The sequence below is a fragment of the Pongo pygmaeus genome, chromosome 11 (assembly GCF_028885625.2).
Source record: "Pongo pygmaeus isolate AG05252 chromosome 11, NHGRI_mPonPyg2-v2.0_pri, whole genome shotgun sequence".
Lineage (NCBI taxonomy): Eukaryota > Metazoa > Chordata > Mammalia > Primates > Hominidae > Pongo > Pongo pygmaeus.
In genome coordinates this window covers 88,486,154-88,505,605 of record NC_072384.2, presented here as the reverse complement: position 1 = coordinate 88,505,605, position 19,452 = coordinate 88,486,154, and the positions used below count along the sequence as shown (strand labels likewise).

The window sequence follows — 19,452 nt, the reverse complement described above, 5'->3', positions numbered from 1 at the left end:
AGAATTTTTAAAATTCTAAACTGCATATGAAACCAAAAAAGAGCCTGAATAGCCAGAGCAATTTTACCAAAAGAATAAATCTGGAGGCATCACATTACCCAACGACTGTACTATAAGTCTATAGTAACCAAAACAGCATGGTACTGGTACAAAAACAGATACATAGACCAATGGCGAAGAATACAGAATTCAGAAATAAAGCCACAAGTCTACAGCCATCTGATCTTCGACAAAGTCAACAAAAATAAACAATGGGGAACGGAATCCCTATTCAATAAATGGTGCTGGGATACCTAGCTAGCCAGATGCAGAAGAATGAAACTGGACCCCTACCTTTTACCATATACAGAAATTAACTCAAGATGGATTAAATAATGTAGTACCTCAAACTATAAAAATCCTAGAAGAAAATAATGTAAATGCCCTTCTTGACATCAGCTTTGGGAAAGAATTTTTGTCTAAGTTCCCAAAAGCAATTGCAACAAAAACAAAAGTAGACAAGTGGAACCTAATTAAAGAGCATCTGCACGGCAAAAGAAACTATCAAACAGAGTAAACAGACACCTTACAGAATGGGAGAAAATATTTGCAAACTATGCATCCAACAAACGTCTAATACCCAGGTTCTATAAGAAACTTAAGCAATTAAACAAGCAAAAAACAAATAACCATATTAAAAAGTGGGCAAAAGACATGAACAGACACTTCTCTAAAGAAGACAAACAAGCTGCCAATAGACATGAAAAAAATGCTCCACATCACTTATCATCAAAGAAATTCAAATAAAAACCACAAAGAGATACAATCTCACACCAATCAGAATCACTCTTATTAAAAAGTCAAAAACAACAGATGCTGGTGAGGCTATGAGAAAAAGGGAATGCTTATACACTATTGGTGGGAATGTAATTTAGTTCAGCCGCTATGGAGAGAAGTTTGGAGATTTCCCAAGGAACTTAAAACAGTTACTGTTTTCCAGTAACCCTGTTACTGGGTATACATACTTGACTTATATCCATAAAAAGACAAATCTTTCTACCAAAAAGACACATGCACTCATATGTTCATTGCAGCACTATTCATAATGGCAATGACATGTAATCAACTGAGGTGCCCATTAACGGTAGATTGGATAAAGAAAATGTGGTACATGTATACCACAGAATACCATGCAGCCACAAAAAGAACAAAATCATGTCCTTTCCAGAAAATGGATACTGCTGGAGGCCATTATCCTAAACGAATTAATGCAGAAACAGAAAAACATATACTGCATATTCTCACTTATAAGTGAGAAACACTGGGTACTCGTGGACATAATGATGGCAATATATAGACACTGGGTAACTTTTAAAGTGGATTGGAAAAGAGGGTGTTAAGGGTTGAAAAACTATTGGGTACTGTGCTCACTATCTGGGTGATGGAATCATTCATATGCCAAACCTCAGCATGATGCAATATACCCAGGTAACAAATCTGCACATGTAACTCTTGAATCTAAAATGAAAGTTGAAATTATTAAAAACAAAACGAGTAGAAATAAATAACAGAAAAAATAGAAATTAATTTTTAATATTAACTAGTAATTTACTATTATTAATTTAAACATTAAATAATAATTATCACTTTAATATTAAATAATTAAATATTACCAATTTAATATTAAACACTAATTGAATATTAATTATTAATAACAATTTATTATTAAATATTAAAATCTTAATAGGAAATCGAGACTTGTGGACAGGAAAGAAAAGCACTGGCATTATTGATTTTGGTAAGGCAATATAGGATAATGAAGTCAACTGGCTAATCATGATGAGTTGAACCCCACTTCATTGATATTTTGTAAAGGAGGTTTAGGTTGGGAGAAGCATGCAGATTTGATATTAAAAGCTTAAGAAACAGAATTATATAATTAATAGGTTGTCATGTGATAAACTTATTGATAGAAACCTGAAAATATGATTTTCCACAATAAAAATAGTGGGAATCATCTACTTTCTTACTACCTTTCCCTTTGTTTGTTTTGTTTTGTTTTGTTTTGTTTTATCACCAAACAGACTTTTTTAAACTTTTATTTTAGATTCAGGGGGTGCATGTTCAGGTTTGTTACCAGGGTATACTGCATGATGCTGAGGTTTTGAGTAAAAATAGTCCCATCACTGAGGTACTAAGCATAGTATGCAAGAGTTTGTTTTTAAACCCTTATCCCCTCCCTCCTTCTCCCTCTGGTAGCCCCCAGAAACTACTGTTGCATCATTATGTCCATGAGTACCCAATATGAGTACCCGCTTATAAGTAAGAATATATGGTATATGGTTTTCTGTTTCTGCATTAATTCATTTAGGATAATGACCTCCAGATGCATCCATGTTGCTGTAAAAGGACACGATTTCATTCTTTACTATGGTTGCATAGTGTTCCAATGATGTATGTGTACCACATTTTCTTTATCTAATCCACCATTGAGAGGCATCTAGGTTGATTCCATGTTTTTGCTATTGTGAAAATTGCTGTGATGAAAATGAGAGTGTATGTCTTTCTCGTATAAAGATTTATTTTTCTTTTGGATATATACCAAGTATATACAACCAGCATTAGGGCTGCTAGAAAATGGTAACTGAAGTTATTTGAGAAATCTCCAACTGCTCTCCACAGCAGCTGAACTAATTTACATTCCCACCAACAGTGTATAAGCATTCTCTTTCATTCACAATCTCACCAGCATCTGTTATTTTTTAACTTTTTAATAACAGTTATTCTGCATGGTGGTGATTATATCTCATTGTGGTTTTGATTTTAACTTCTTTGATTAGTGATGTGGAGCATTTTTTTCATGTTTGATAGCCACTTGTTTGGTTTCTTTTGAGAAGTGCCTGTTCCTGTTTCTTTTTCCCACTTTTTAATAGGGTTATTATTATTTTTTGCTTGTTCAATTGTTTAAGTTCCTTATAGATTCTGGATATCAGATGTTTGTTAAATGCATAGTTTGCAAATATTTTATCCCATTCTGTAGGTGTCTGTTTACTCTGTTCATAGTTTCTTTTGCTGTGCAGAGGCTCTTTAATTTAATTAGGTCCCACTTGTCAACTTTTTTGTTGCAATTGCTTTTGAGGACTTAGTCATCAATTCTTTCCCAAGGGCAACGTCTGGAATGGTGTTTCCTAGGTTTTCTTCTAGTATTCTTATACTTTAAGGTCTTTTATTTAAATATTTGATCCATCTTGAGTAAATTCTTGTATAGGTGAAAGGTAAGGGTCCAGTTTCAGTCTCCTCCATATGGCTAGCCAGGTATCCCAGCACCAATTATTGAATAATCATTTCCCCATCTGTTATTTTTGTTGACTTTGTCAAAAAATCAGATGGCTGTAGGTGTGCAGCTTTAATTTTGGGTTCTCTATTCTCTACTATTGCTGTACCATGGACTTTTTCTAAGCCCAGCTTAATTTTTGACCCTATTCACTTTGGTTTTTCCTCACTCTACAGTATTATATGCTATTTTTTAAAAAAAGTTTGGTATTTCTGTCTTTGTATTTACAAATATTTAAAGTTAATGAAAAAAAATTATCCTTATTCCAGGTAAATAACCAACAATCAGGAGAGCAGGTATAAGGAGTAACCTAATAAATCATAAGTTATTGGTCAATTGGGTTTCATAAAGGTAGGTTTCTTCTTCAAGTGGTCAGGAAGCCAAGGAAGAAAAACCAAACAGATATGATAGCCTAACTTGTTGATTAAGCCTTTAAAAGAGCTTTTCACATATCTTTCTTTCTTTTTTTTTTTTTATGTAAGACAGTCTCACACTGTCACCTGTGCTGGAGTGCAGTGGCGCGATCTTGGCTCACTGCAACCTCCACCTACCAGGTTCAAGCGATTCTCCTGCCTCAGCCTCCTGAGTAGCTAGAATTACAGGCACCCACCACCACACCCAGCTATTTTTTTTTTCTTTTTTTTTTTTTAGTAGAGACAGGGTTTCACCATGTTGGCCAGGCTGGCCTCAAACTCCTGACCTCATGATTCCCCCGTCTCGGCCTCCCAAAGTGCTGGGATTACAGGCATGAGCCACCGCACCCAGCCAGTTCACATATCTTTCATTGGAAGAAATAGTCTCATTTAAAAGGTCAGATGAAATAATGCAGGAAATAATAGAAAAGGTTGCAATGCATACCCATATACTCTTCACCTAGCCAACTGGTAACATCATGCCACATTTGCATTACATGATCCATTTTTGTCTTTCTTTACACACACACATACCCTATAAATGTAGGTGGTAGCCATCTTGTAGTGGTAGTTAGTGGTAGCCATCTTGTAGTGCTTTAAGCAATTAGCATTTTATGCATTTCTAAGGACATGCCATTATTAACCTGTGAATTCTAAAACCCAGAAGAGTTTTCTCTACATACTGCATTTAATTGTTTGTATTTTGTAAATATTTAAACGTGATTATCAACTAACAAAAAATTTGAAACATTCCATATGTTCAATAATAGAAGAATAACTTGGTAAATTATGGTATATGAATGTGGTGAAATTATTAGAGTTTAGAATACACCATAGGTCGTTTCAAATAAAAAATAACAAGAACATATGAAAATGATACATAAAGTACATTATCAGCTTTATATATTTTAATGTGTGCTGTGACAAGCTCCAAACCTTCAGATAAGAAATTGAAAATAATATTAATTACACGTACACACACAAACATGTACACACACTCCAAAACAGCTACCTAATTCATATGGTTTAGAAAAAAACTTTCAACATAAGCATGGCCTACAAGTACCCTATTCTGGCTGGAAATTTGCCACTCTATATCCTTTTAATTTTGAAAAGAAGATGTAGGAATAGTATTATTTTTATTTTCATGACACATAAGACTACACTTTGTTGCCACACTTTTGATTGCATTGTCCTTCTGTAATTTATTGCTTCCTTGGTCTATTGTTCTTTATGTAACTGCTAATTGCCTAATGAATTTATCTCATTCATACCTTGCTTTCAATTGCCTTGTTTCCCAGCAAACTATATATATCCCATTATATGCTTGAATCAACCCTCTACTATCTTTTCACCATTTCATTTTTCTGTTTTCAGCCACCTTAGCAGTAGTTATTTTAGAATCGCCATAACTAAAGTAAATCTTCATATCTTTGTTTGTAATTGAATATTGAGGGTGAATAATAGGGAAGATTAGACAGGATAATTGTGAAAGGACTTAAATTCACGTCCTGAAAAGTTTAAAGGAATGCCATTGTTCTTTAATATGGAAAGTTGAAGGTATGCCATTGATCTTTACTACAGATTTCCACAGTTAGAGGATCTGATTCTGGGGGCAAATTTGGGGCCGTAGAAATTACTTTTGCAAATGCCTCAGGTAATTTTTATGTAGCTATTCCATAAGCTACAATTTGAAAATGAGGCCTACTGCATTAAGCCACTAAACCGTGCACAACAGCAGATCCCCTCAAACTTTAATGTGCATACGAAACACTAGGTTTCTTCTTTAATTGCAAACACAGATTCTGTAGGTCTGTAGTGGGGCATGAGATTCAACATTTCTAACAAGCACCCAACAGATGTGGTTGCTGGTGGTCTGCAGGCCACACTTTAAACAGCAAGTTGTTGCAGGGAACTGGAATTTATATAGATGAAGGTATCAAAGACACTTGCTGGACTAGAGAAAAGTTGCAGACCTGTGGGAAACATTTTTCATAATCTGTTAACAGGCCAGAAGTTCCTCTTTTGGCTTTTATACTGAATTAACTTGTCAATATGTATCCTATGGTGTTAGAAGAACATTTTGACGATACGTATTTATAAAATAATTGGAGTTAAATATTAATTTTTCCAAATTGACTAATATAGTCTTATCAAAATTACTAAATGATAACTGAGGCATTGTGAATAAAGCACTGTGTTTGTTTACTAAGCCTGCTATATCAAAATACCACTGACTGGGTGGCTTATCCAACAGGAATTTATTTTCTCACAGTTCTGCAGGTTAGAAGTCTAAGATCAAGGTGTCGGTAGGTTTAGTTTCTCTGGGGCCTCTCTCTTTGGCTTGCAGATTGCTGCCTTCACGTGGGCCTTACTTGAGTGTACGTATCCCTGGTGTCTCTTCCTCTTTTTGTAGGATACTAGACATATTGGATGAGGGCCCCACCCTCATCCAATGAAACTTAGGTCTCATTTAACCTAAGTTACCTCTTTGAAGGCCTTATCTTCAAATATAGTCATATTAGGGGTTAGGGCATGAACACAGGAATTTTGGAAGGAAACACTTTAGTCCAAAACAAGTATATGTTAAAGAATTTGAATCCAGAACAGATTTTATTTTTAAATATTTTATTTGCTTTGAAGGGTCTTAAATACAAGAAACTTAAGTTTACACTGTATTATGGGCTGAATTGTGTTCCCCAAAATTCACATGTTGAAGCTCTAATCCCCAGCATCTCAGAATGAGACTGTGGTTGGAGTGCTAAATTAAATAAGCATGAGGCCATTCACCTAGGGTTGTCTGTGTATTTTGAGTTTCTATACAACAAAATGCAACCTAACTAGTATGTAAATAAACTGAACACTAATTTGGAAGTATAACACATAGCTAAGTTTCAGCCAATTACAGGCAGCCAGCTCATCACTACATATCTATATAAGGTATATGCCTTGCTATAGCCAATCAGGTGAGTTGTCACTTTGAGTCTGTGTTCAGCCTATAAAAAGCTCCATGTTCACGCTGCTGGGCAAACCTTTCTGAACATCTGGTTTCGAGTGCTGCCTGATTCATGAATCATTATCTGTTCAAATAAACTCTGCTAAATTTAATTTGTCTAGTTTTTCTTTGAACAGGAGATAAGGCCTTTAAAAAGGTAACTAAGTTAAAATGAGGCCATGAGTATGGTTCCTAATCCAATTTGATGAGTGTCCTTATAAGAAGAGACACCAGACAAGTGTGAAGAGGCAGCAAGAGGGCAGCCCTCTGCAAGCCAAGGAGAAAGGCTACAGAGGAAACCAACCCTGCTGGCATCTTGATCTTGGAACTCCAGCCTCCACAACATGTGAGAAAATATTTTCTGCTGTTTGAGCCACCCAGTTTGTGGTGTTTTGTTTTGGCCTCCCTAAAAAACTAATACACACTGATTACATCTACAGGAAATAAAAGTCAATGCAGAATATTTTAATAAGCAACACACAGCTTTTATCTTCTTTCATACTCAGTGAACCACACTATGCATCTCTTTCACATCTCATGAAAAAAACATTCCCAAATACAAGTCCAAACACTGTTGAATACACTTAACATAAATTATTGATATTATATCCCAAACAAGCTGAAGAAAAGATCACTTATAATGCAATTCCAAAAGTTGTTTTCACTTCTAAAAATCCTAGAGTTTCGAACTGTCATTAACTCAGAACTAAAGAGTTCAGGGTGGCAAAAAATTTTAAATATTTGTTAAAGTAGGAATATAATTGCAATTAATTAAAGATTGCCTCTAACATTAAAAAAATAAGCCTTACCTTTGTTTTGGGTTCTAGAATTTTTACTCCATAAATTGATATTTGCAACTCCACTTTAGGAATTTTCTGGCCTTCAGATTTCTTGATATGTCTTGCAAACTACAAATGAAAAATTACTCACAAAACTAGAATTCTATTTCTATAAAGAATGAACAAAAATAAATATACATTTGGAGTTCATATTCAATTTCAGACTTTAATTAAGTGAATTTTTGCCAAGCATAAAGCATTTTATAAAGATAGTCTCAAAATATTTAAAAATCATAGCAATCAGCCATTATAATTCACATTGATTTTCAGCAAGTTTTTTAAATTAAGATTTTTAATGCACTTCTTTCATGGTATTTACAAAAACATATTCATACCAGACAGTTGAGAAAACTCAAAATACTTTGTGGGAAGATATGTAGAGATCAGTTTGTTTTTCTGTGAATCTTTTGTTATTATCTTCAGAGAATCTGCAGTTCATCAGCTGTTGAATATGCCCTCTTTGCCATTTTTAGATATTTACCTAATTTGGAACACTATTCTATCCAACCACATCAAGAAATAAAAAGAAGCAGATTACCATGTCCAAACTGAAGCTAAGAATTAAGTAATTATCCCAGCTGAAAGACTCAGGTATAGAACTAGACTCAGTCTAGAACTGCAAATATAGTGAGTGTCTTGAAAGCACAGTTTTTTTTTCAATACTTTCGTAGTAGTATTTATTATACTTTCTCATTGAGTTAGTAGGTGTATGTAAATGCTTGTTCGATTCTGTTATAAAATCAAAAAGAAAACCAGAATACTCATGTGCTTAGCAGATGGAGTCTCTGCCTCTCTCCTAGCATTGCTTAATTTAGTGGGGGAAAATTTCAGGAGCCCAGCTAAACTTGAATATTAAACAATTAATATTCTTTTTAAAAACTTTAATTTTAAAATATAGGCACAAACACAACATATATATACTATTTAGTATACACGTTAGCCCATGCAATATTTGGAACATATTTGTACTAAAAAATATTTGTCTGAAATTCAAAGTTTACTGGGCATCTTGATTTTAATTGGCAATTTTACTCTCTCCCTACATTCCTTCTCTCCTCTGCAATCACCCCTGCATCCAACTTCTTCTTTTTAAGAAATGGAAAGAAAACTATTAGAAGAAAGAATTTCTCGCCCCTCTTCTAGGGCTTCAAAAAGTTATTTTCTAGAGTACCTTTTTCTCTCTAAGGATATAGATCATCCTAACCTGACTCAAAATCGATGACATGTAATGCAAGACAGCGTTCTAGTCCTCTTGTATGTCATAGTTACTTGCACTGTGTATTTCACTGTAATTAAGGGCAGATGTGAATACACATGGAATAGCTCCGTCCTGGAGCACCGAGTGATGAAAAGTCTTTCTCTCTTTTCATGGCTTTGCACTGCCACAGATAATAATATAATTAATGCATATATGAATGCCTTTAAGTGTCTGCCTTCCTATCCCAGGGGGTACCATTTGTTTTATTCCATTTTGGGTGGTATAATTTTTCAGCTTGCTGTCTGTCTTGCTCTATGAACTTAGGTTGCTATTTTTTGTATCCAGCAGTCTTACTGCTGCACATGATACAACTAATTCGTGCCAGATAATTTTCTTTTTTGTCTTTAATAAATTTATTTTGCTTGAGTGTAGATCTTTAAAAATTATCCCAGCTCTCTCCCAAATAGTATGGATTAATTTTGTTTATTTTCCCTTCATAGTCTCCTTATATCAGCATAATTAAGCAATTTGAAGGTTTTCATATAGGAAGGCTTACAAAATAAGTCAGCTGCTCTCCCCCTGTGTGAATGTGTCTGGATAAAGCGACTCTCATTATCGGCTGCAGAAGCATTCTCAGCTTGTTTCTTAGGTGCTGCTGTTTTCCAGGGACAGACTGAGCATGGCTTCTGAAGCCCCTTCCACATCCAGACTCAGGCATTCCTGTGACCTCTGACAAGAACTGTGCAACCTTTTAAATTTTTTCCCCCTGAAACATCTACCACAAAACAACCACTATTATTAAACTTATCTATTGAGAAGGGAAGAAAGAATGGAAGAATTAAAGAAAGGAAGGAAGTAGGGGCTAAGGTAGAAAAACAAAGTGGAGAGGTAAGAAGGGAGTGGAGAGGAAGAAAGGAAGAGAGGGAAGAAGGAGAGAATAAGATAAAGAAAAATAAAAACAAGCACAACATCTCTAATCTAGGTTTTCTGAAACTTTTCTCTCTTCTTCATAACAGGATGAATTAATTGTGCTCAAAACAGCTTCAGGTTCATGCAATCTAAACTTCTTACTTCAAAGATAAGAACAGTAAGTCCCAGATAAGCTATGTACCATGGTCATAAATGGGTTTTTAGGAATTAGGCCTAGTAATTAGTTTTGCAGATATTCACTAAATAATTTTTTCTTTTATACAACATATTTTCTGCATTTAGAAAAGAAAATTCCCAGTTCTACCTTCATGCATATCAAGGTTTACACTGGCTATTGGCCTTGATTTTTGAACATATGTTACACATCTCTCATGCCTAAGGTTATATTCATTCAATCTATATTTTATTCAGTTTAATATTCTCCTTCCTGCCTTTCTTTTTTTTTCTAAAACTTAAGCTAACTGTATTCTATAGTTTGCATGCTCCCCTCTAAGTCCCTTTTCCTACTTACAGACCTCTTGCCTTCCTAATATTTCTAATTAATCTTAGGAAGATATGTTGATCAATCTACATAACATTATATTCTATTTTCTCCCTATTTACTATTTTAATGTTAATGCTTGAAGAGTCTTTTTTGTAAATTTCTTTCAATTTTTGCTTCAGTGGATTTATTTCTTGGTAGATCTAGATGGATACAGTGATCTGCCATTAAACCCTGAATATAATAATCCAATAAAAAGTATTCAAAGGAAGTGATGCATAAGCATTTTGGAGAATGACTAGATACAACAAACAAATATAACCAAGTCTTTGTCATCATAAAATGATGGGGACGCATGGAATAGTACTTGAAATAAAGTACTTGGTTAAATATATACTACTGATAAATAGAACCGTTAAAGAAAATTTAAAGGGAGCACAACTGAGTTTCAATATTATCATTATATAATTTCTATCCATTTCTCAGAGGACTTTTTAAAAAGTGAAATTAAGTAAACTGCTAATGGAATATAGAGTGTTAGGCAATAAAATTAATTTACTACTTTGGGCCTATTATTTGAAGCTACTATTCTTCTTTGGGGTGCTCATGTTTATATTCTTAATTTAAAGTATTTCCAATAACCCTGCAGGAAACGAGCTATGTTTATATATAATTACATTAAGCTCTAAATGTTTTATTAATTAGGTAACTGATTGTGAAGACAAAATAGTGTTATACAACACAGAAAGAGTAAGTTCAAATGGAAAATCTACTAGGCTGAGACTTCACAAGGCTTGACAGCAATTCCCAACAGCCACATTTTCTTGCAGTAATTTCATGTAACTTTAATTTAGTTGTACTGGAGTGAGGGGATCTTTACTCTAAAACTGGGTTCCAGGAATGCTGCCCACTGGGTATCTCCCAGGGAAATTGATAAGCTTTGAATCTATATATCAATACTTACTTACATGTAAACGTCACAAATTGTTTATGAAATACATTGAGCCCCCAACATCTGTACTAGTTGTATTAATAAAATATATATAAATCACTATTAAAAATAAAATTCGTTCCAATAACAATGCTATTCAATACATAGAAGTTGAAAGGGTTTAAAATTACTACATTTTAGAAAATTTGTTTTATTTGTTGTTGTTTTTGTTTTTTTGTTTTTTGAGATAAGTTTCTCTCTTGTTGCCCAGGCTGGAGTGCAATGGTGCAATCGCGGCTCACTGCAACCCCTGCTTCCCGGGTTCAAGTGATTCTCCTGCCTCAGCCTCCCAACTAGCTGGGATTACAGGCGCATGCCACCAAGCCCAGCTAAAACATGATTAAGAAATAGAAACTGTTGAACATGATTAAGAAATAAAGAACATGTTTTGATAAATATCGTATCTGAACCCTAAAAGGTTAACACTTATAAAAATAATTATATTTATAAAGGAAAAATTTATAAACTGTAAATTCTCTAAAAAAATGACAGAAAGAGTGTAAAAAGTAAAAGTTTTAAATTTTTTTGAAAACTAAGCAGGCATCATTAAACACAGAAGCATGAAAAATTCATTATTGAGAATTCTTTAATTTTTCCATCAGCTTTTATACTTAAATTTTAAATTCTTTTTTAATGTCAGAAGCCATTACATTAATATTGCTGAAAAAAGTGTAAATATAAATAAAATGTTACCTTACATGGCAAATAAAATCACATACTGAATTACATAGTTTTTTTAAAAGTAGTCAGAATTCATATGTTAAAGAAAAATAAGCAGGAAATTAAAATGGAGATGTGTACGAATGATAAAAGAGCAAGTTTCTTTTTTTCTCTTTTTTTTTTAGTAGAGCCACACCACCACCTACTGGTCATTTCGAGCCAGTAGAGCCAGGCTTGACATTTAAAAAATATTCTTAGTATACTTTGAATTGTAGCTTCTGACCCTTGACACACATAAAAAAGCAAAAAATTAAAAATAAAAATAGATAAAAAGTGTTTTATCCATTATCATTAGTGTATGAATCATTACCCTTAGATATACTTTCCTGATATACAAAATGTTTGCAATCAGCACAGTAAAATTGCTTATTAAATACACTCCCTTTTGGAAGACATCTGAGAAACAACAGCTACTATAAAATAAGCATGCATTTTTAAACTATACTACCTAATTTTTTACCTTATTGTAGGTCACATTCTTTTATTAACAGAGTACATTTCTAAACATGAAACTTCATAGAAATACATATAAAATCCTGCAAAAATATATGTAAACTCGTCATTGTTTAGTAAGCATTTGATTTCAAATATATCTTTACATTTGATCTATTCATTATTCAATTGAATTTTTTTTTGGTTTTTGATTTGGGTTGACTGAATAAACAACCTCCTAGACATAAAGAAATACTATGTGTAAATAACATTGTTCTTTCATAAAACATTCTGATTGTAGTGAAGTTGGATTCATGCCCAGAATCCTCAACATTTTGAAAGCATTTAAATAGAATCCTATTCCAATGTGTCCATAAACTGTGAGCCCTTTTAAATCCTCTTTTGGAATGATTAAAACTAGTGGCCAATAAAAGGCAAATCTGAATTATTACCTAATGAATGGTGGAAATAAATAGTTGGCTAATCCACTTTTTTCCAAAATGGGAGTGATATTATTTTGGGAGATTTTAGCATATTTACTTAAAACGATTAGTAAAATATTCTCATATAAAATAAGATGGATAAAATAGTATTGACCTTTATTTCTTTACCCAGAATAGAAGCCATGCCAATTCAATTATTTCTCAATTTAAACACAGAATGGATTCCACCAGATATGATATTCTCAAAGCAAAGTAATACCATTTAATGTCTCTGACTTTGCCTGGCACACTCAGAGGTCTAACCCTCCTTTAGAATAACCGGATGGTCCCTAAACCAACTAAAGTTAGAGAAGGGTTGTTTCTCCAAAAATATGAGAGCAACTATAGAGAATAACATTAATTGTGTAAAAAAAAAAAGTAGCGATATGTATATTTTCTTATATGATAAAGCTGAGAATTCTGTTGCAGGAGTTTTGTAAATTTTAAAAGCTCAGTGACAACAATGTCCTTCGAGATGCGGAACAATTAGAAAAACATGGTGTGTAGCATCTTATGTAAGATTTTCTCAGGAAACTTGTTGACTAGGATATGTGGGGTTGCTTATTAAATGTCCTTCTCTCCTCTCTTAGTCTCACCAGTTTCCCCATGGCTACTTATAGACATTGCCAGATCCTGTTGGACCTGTAGATTAGGAAATCTTTAACATACAGTGTCACTGCAAAATTCTGGCTGGAATCAACTCTGACTCCACATTTTTAACTGGTGAATATTATATCTTAGCTTTCAAAGATAGTTTTTATGCCATTACTAGCTTTTGATTTGGGACATAAGTTCACATTATCCAAGCAAAGTAAAGGCAAGCTACAAAACAAATATTCAAGACACACTGCCATAAAATATGATTTTTAATGTGACACATTATACCTTAGAAAAATATGAACAGTATGCCATATTTTAAAAACAATTAATTTTGTGTACATGTTTATTATTAAAAATGTTTCCTTGATATGATTATATTTGTTCAATAGTTCATTTTTAATAGGGTGAAGCTATACCTGCAACAAAGCTATTCATGCTTTGATCTCCATCAATCTGCTGAAAACATGACAGAGTCAATACACTTGTAATTTATTTGAAGGCCTTTCCCTACCTTTAGTTTCCTTACAGCATCTCTCACAACTTCTGTTCCTTTTGGCTGTTCCACTTCTGTACTGCCAAGAAACTGAAAATGGTCATTTGTGAGATACAGGCTTTTACCACATCATATATCATTGCATCATGTTGAAATATAAGATTGCATAATAGAATGGTTTAATAGTAAAACAAACTCATATGTTAATTAAATAGAATTACTATTTTATATTATTTTTATATTATATGAAAATGTAAATAAACTTTATCATTTATACTTCCTGTTAATCAAAGATTATTTTTAAAAACATACTTGTTTTCTAAATATTTTACTTGCAGATTTTTACTGGAAAGAAAACTAAAGTTATTTTATTAGGCCCAAAGGAATAATGTTGATCTCAACAGTTAAAATTTAGTAAACTTATTAGTAACTAAAAATTATTTTTCATTCAAAGCATGTAATTGTATTTTGTTACTATATTTAACACCAATAGTAAATTTCAAAGTTTACAATTTCTTTTTTTCTCACGTCTCTCCCCACTTGCTTCCACCTGCTGAAGCCAAAGATTTCGCCATTAGCTTTTTTTTTCAAGTAAACATTTTTCTTTGTTTTCCACTTATGAGACTCATCTAACATGTAGAATTTAAAATACAAGCTTCTTTTAATAGCCAATATATACAACTAAGTAAAGCTATAGTTAGACTAAAGAAATAAAACATACATGATCTACAATTTTACTGTTTTTTTTGTTTGTTTTGTTTTGTTTTGCCTTTTTTTTTTTTTTTTGAGACGGAGTCTCGCTCTTTCGCCCAGGCCAGAGTGCAGTGGTGCTATCTCGGCTCACTGCAAGCTTCACCTCCCAGGTTCACGCCATTCTCCTGCCTCAGCCTCCCAAGTAGCTGGGACTACAGGCACCCGCCACTGCGCCTGGCTAATTTTTTGTATTTTTAGTAGAGACGGGGTTTCACCATGTTAGCCAGGATGGTCTCGATCTCCTGACCTCGTGATCCGCCTACTTCAGCCTCCCAAAGTACTGGGATTACAGGCGTGAGCCACCACACCCGGCCAATTTTACTGTTTTAAATAAACCTGAAGGTAGTCAGTAAGTGATATGGTTTGGCTTGTCCTCACCCAAATCTCATCTTGAATTGTAGCTCCTGTAATTCCCATGTGTTATGGGAGGAAATTGGTGGGAGGTAACTGAGTCACAAGAGTGGGTCTTTCCCGTGCTGGTCTCATGATAGTAAGTCTCATGAGATCTGATGGTTTTATAAAGGGGTATTCCCTTACACAAGCTCTCTTGCCTGCTGCCATGTAAGACATGACTTTGCTCTTCCTTCGTCTTCTGCCATGATTGTAAGTTTGCTGAGGTCTCCCCAGCCCCGTGGAACTGTGAGGCAATTAAACCTCTTTCCTTTATAAATTACCCAGTCTCGGGTATGTCTTTATTAGCAGTATGAGAACAGACTAATACAGTAAGTGTGTTTAAGTAAAACCTGACCAATCCATAAAATGAAAAAAGTTTCATAATAGTTATCACACTGCAATAAAATCTCTACCTTGGAAAGATATAATACCTCCTAAACAGAAGTCTAGTATCACTAAATGTTCAATACCAATTAGAATTGAAATATACAGGTTTTATTCTAGAAAAATTTCTATATATAGGGCAAACAAACATTAAATTCATGAAATATATGTAATTTTCCAAAGACTTTTTTTTTTTTACTCTTATGACATACCACCAATTATAAGACCAAAGAGATTCACAAATGAATCACTTCTCCTATGTATAGACATAGGAGAATACGTGTTTGTAAACTCTACATCAAAGATTCCATAAGTGGAATCCTTTTCATGTATTAACTTACAGAATAGAAGGGAAAATATAGTAAAGTCATGCTATCTCTTATTCCTTCCTTCATTCTTGAAAAAAATAATCACTAAAGAAATTAGGGTTTTGATTTTCAAAATGGGCTCGCTGCACAACTGGCATGAAAATTACCTAGAGAGTTGGTTAAAATGTAAAAATACATGTTCCTTGGTCAAATAAATCAGAATCTTCAGAGGTAGGGCAAGCGAATTATATTTCTAGAAGCATTGCAAGTGATTCCTTGTACCAAAGTCTAAAGAACAGAGTTAGAAACAGTTAACAGGCCATGAGGATAGTGGAAGCTAGGTACAAAGATGAGTTGAAAATACAGGCAACAACTGGTGTTCCCTTTCTGATGAACGAATGGAGGATAGAGAGTAAAGCTCAGTTGCACTGAGGCAAAGAGAAGTTTCACTTTTCAGATTCTGTAAGGGACAACAGTTCCTTTTTTTTCTTTCTTTTTGTTTTTTTTTTTTTAGATGGAGTCTCGCTCTGTTTCCAGGCTGGAGTGCAGTGGTACAACCTCGGCTCACTGCAACTTTCGACCCCTTGGTTGAAGCGATTCTTCTGCCTCAGCCTCAGCTGGGATTACAGGAACGCGCCACCATGCCCATGTAATTTTTGTATTGTTAGTACAGACAGAGTTTCACCATGTTGGCCATGATGGTCTTGATCTCCTGACCTTGTGATCCGCCCGCCTCAGCCCCGCAAAGTGCTGGGATTACAGGTGTGGGCCACCATGCCCAGCCAATCGTTCCTTTTTTAATATGCTTGAAATATGCCAAATTGTTAAGAGGCCCTAGATAAGATATCAACAGGCTTTCAGTTTGCCCCACTGTGACCTCAAGTTGTTGGTTGACCAGGCATACATAAATGACCAAAGTGAATGAGAAATTTTGAGCAGAAAAAGAAATGAAATCCTGCTATCAAGAATGGGAGACAGCCAAATCTATTCCTGACAGCAATGGAGCTGTCACATTTCTCCAGTTTTGGATGAGTGTTTTCAAATTTGATTGAATGACAGAATCATAGGGGGTGTTTTAGCTAGGTGCAGTGGGTAGGATATGGTGCTTTAATAAGCAACCTATAGTTTCAGCTACTCAGGAGTCTGAGGCAAGAGATCTATCTGAGCTCAGGAGTTTGAGGCCAGTCTGAGCAACACAGTGAGGCCCTGTCTCAATTTTTTTAAAAAAAGAGAAAGAATCATATTGGAAGCTATAATGTTATTACCAATGCCTGCAAGTCTGATTTCACTAGCCTGGGTCAGAGTCAGCCATCTATATATTTTAAAGCTCCCTAAGTGATATTAATGTGCCACCAGGTTTGAAAAGCACTGTTTCAGATCATGCAGAAAGGAAGAAGAGTTCAAGTAACTGAAGAGGATTTAACATAATAGAAACTATTTAGTTCTGAATACATCCCTGGGGTAAACTGTTCTCAACTTCTCTGAATTTATCATATCACTGCGATTAGTGGATGGTCTAGGATTAGCAGGAGCAGAGAAGCAAAGGTGGATCCTTTATGGGGAAGTAATTATTGAACTAGAAGAAGGAAGGGTCTGGTGTATCAGTAATAGACTGTAAGTTTTACTGGCAGTATTTCTGGAGGAATATTCAAACTTCAGCAGGAATGTCATGAGTCAAAAGTATTATATGCAAATAAGGCCATAGGGGAAAAGTATGGAAGAACTCCAAGTATATTCGAAATGAATCAACCTCTAGCTGTGCTCCAGGAAACCTTTTAACATGTTTCTTTCACACTAGCTTTAATTAAATCCTTTGAGTAATGCAACACTGGGAGAAGCCTTGAGTGATAGTGGGTATTAAATTAAAATATATCTTAATATGGAGCACTCTCTACTTAACCCAACTTTTTCTTATGTAATGTTAGAAAACCTATATGACAATCATGCTAAAACTACAAAAAAGTTTATGCCATATACTTCCTGTATTTTTTTAAATTATAAAAAATCATGGTATATAGATCAAATAATTCATATTTATATGCATTTCTTACACCTATCTAAAATATTTATAAAACTCTTAGATATGAGGTAGTGTGTCAGAACAAGCTCTACATTTAGAATCTGAAAATGTTAGAAAAGTCCCCTAATTTCTGCCTTGTCTGACTCTTTTGAAAGATAGAGATAATAATGCTGTTCTTCTCTCCTGATAAAATCATTCTAAAGAGCAATTGCAGTAAGAGATGAAAAAAAGAAAACCTCTTTAAACTGCAAGGTGTTTATGAGCGATTGCCATTCCCTTATCAAATGATTGTTAGGGGAAGATACTAGGGTTTAGTGGACACAACTGGTGCCTGCTCAGTTCTCCTGGGATCCACTTTATCAACTCGGAGACCCATCTTCCAGTTTCCACATGCTTTGCTGGTAATGACTCACACTCAAGGCCTCCAGAGTATTCCTTTTGGGCAATGAAATCAAAGTCACCTTGCCAGTATTGAGAGCTAGAAGCATATGGGAGTTTTTTTTATCCCTCCCATATCCACACCACCCCATCATCACATTCCTTAGCCAACGACTGACTTGGCTAAGGAAAGTCAGCCAAGTCAAGTTTTGTACCTCCACAAGTTTTGTGGAGGTACAAAAGCCCAGCTTATTTGTTTGGAGGTAAGGTAAACGCTAAGGTATAATGTTATGATGCAGAGCTTACCATGGAATTAGGCTAATGCTGTGGCTCCAGCTGATACCTACTCTTCCTTCATTTTTTCTTCTTGTCGGCTCTGCTTTTTCTACTCATTTACTGATTTCTTCCGGGAGTACCTCCTTAATAAATCCTATGCACTTAAATCTTTTGCCTTGGGATTTATTTCTGGGAGAAACTGGCCTAAGACACTGGTTAAAGGCTTAAATGCTTACATTCCGGGGACATAGAGTCTAGTATATAAACCCATAAATAACTGTCCTAAGTGCCATCAAAAGGCTTGTACAAAGTATACAAATTTTGATTTTTATCTTTTCCACTCTGCCTGGTTCCTGGAGGGTGAAACAAAAAAACGGAATCATGCCGTGACCAGGGAGTTAATTCACCCTATCCCAACAGAAGAGTTGTTAACTAGCTGAAGAATTAGGCCAGGGACCTCTGGGCTGCAAAATGCTAAGCATGGATGGGAGCAGAAGTGAGACACCTAACTGACAAAGATACTAAACAGAAGTCCACATGCAGGATTGAAAGATCCCCTAGACTCTTTTCTCAGCCTGGCTCCCAGGATACTAGCTGCTAATCTTACAAGCCTCCAAGCAGAAGAATTTTTCCCTGAGGAAAACAAGACAACCTATGCTGACAGTTAACGTTTCCACGTGAAATAGATGGGTCACCTGATCAGTTAGCAGATGACAAGCCCTGCTCAAGTCCACAGAACCGCCAGTTGGCTTTTGAGTGAGTCGATATTAAATATCAAAACACAGCAAGTATGTGAATATATTCGAGAAAAGCCTCTCACATGAAAAGACTGGAGGGAAAAAAAACAGCAACAAAAGGAATGGTTAGAAAAGTAGAGGGAGCGCAAGAAAAAAAATGACGGCTAATACTCTACAGTCGATATAGATATATTGCATTCATAATAAAACCAGGATGCTAGAGAAAGTAGCACATAAAGAACAAAAGAGAATTGACAGAAATTTAAAAATATGACTCAGGTAATTAAAAAATCTTAAGAATAGACCTAAAACCATA

At 34.7% G+C, this 19,452-nt stretch overlaps 1 protein-coding gene across 31 annotated transcripts in view; it reads right to left on the bottom strand.

Annotated features, from left to right (window-relative positions):
• The window catches only part of GULP1 (GULP PTB domain containing engulfment adaptor 1), a 314,696-nt gene that overhangs the window by 61,027 nt on the left and 234,217 nt on the right, over nucleotides 1-19,452 (bottom strand). For all 31 annotated transcript variants that reach the window (XM_054478465.2, XM_054478469.2, XM_063647689.1 and 28 more), the window contains 2 exons: nucleotides 13,906-13,977; nucleotides 7,531-7,629 (listed from right to left, as the gene is read on the bottom strand). In XM_054478465.2, coding sequence (XP_054334440.1) covers nucleotides 7,531-7,629; nucleotides 13,906-13,977 — 171 coding nt within the window. The remainder of the gene's footprint in view (nucleotides 1-7,530; nucleotides 7,630-13,905; nucleotides 13,978-19,452) is intronic.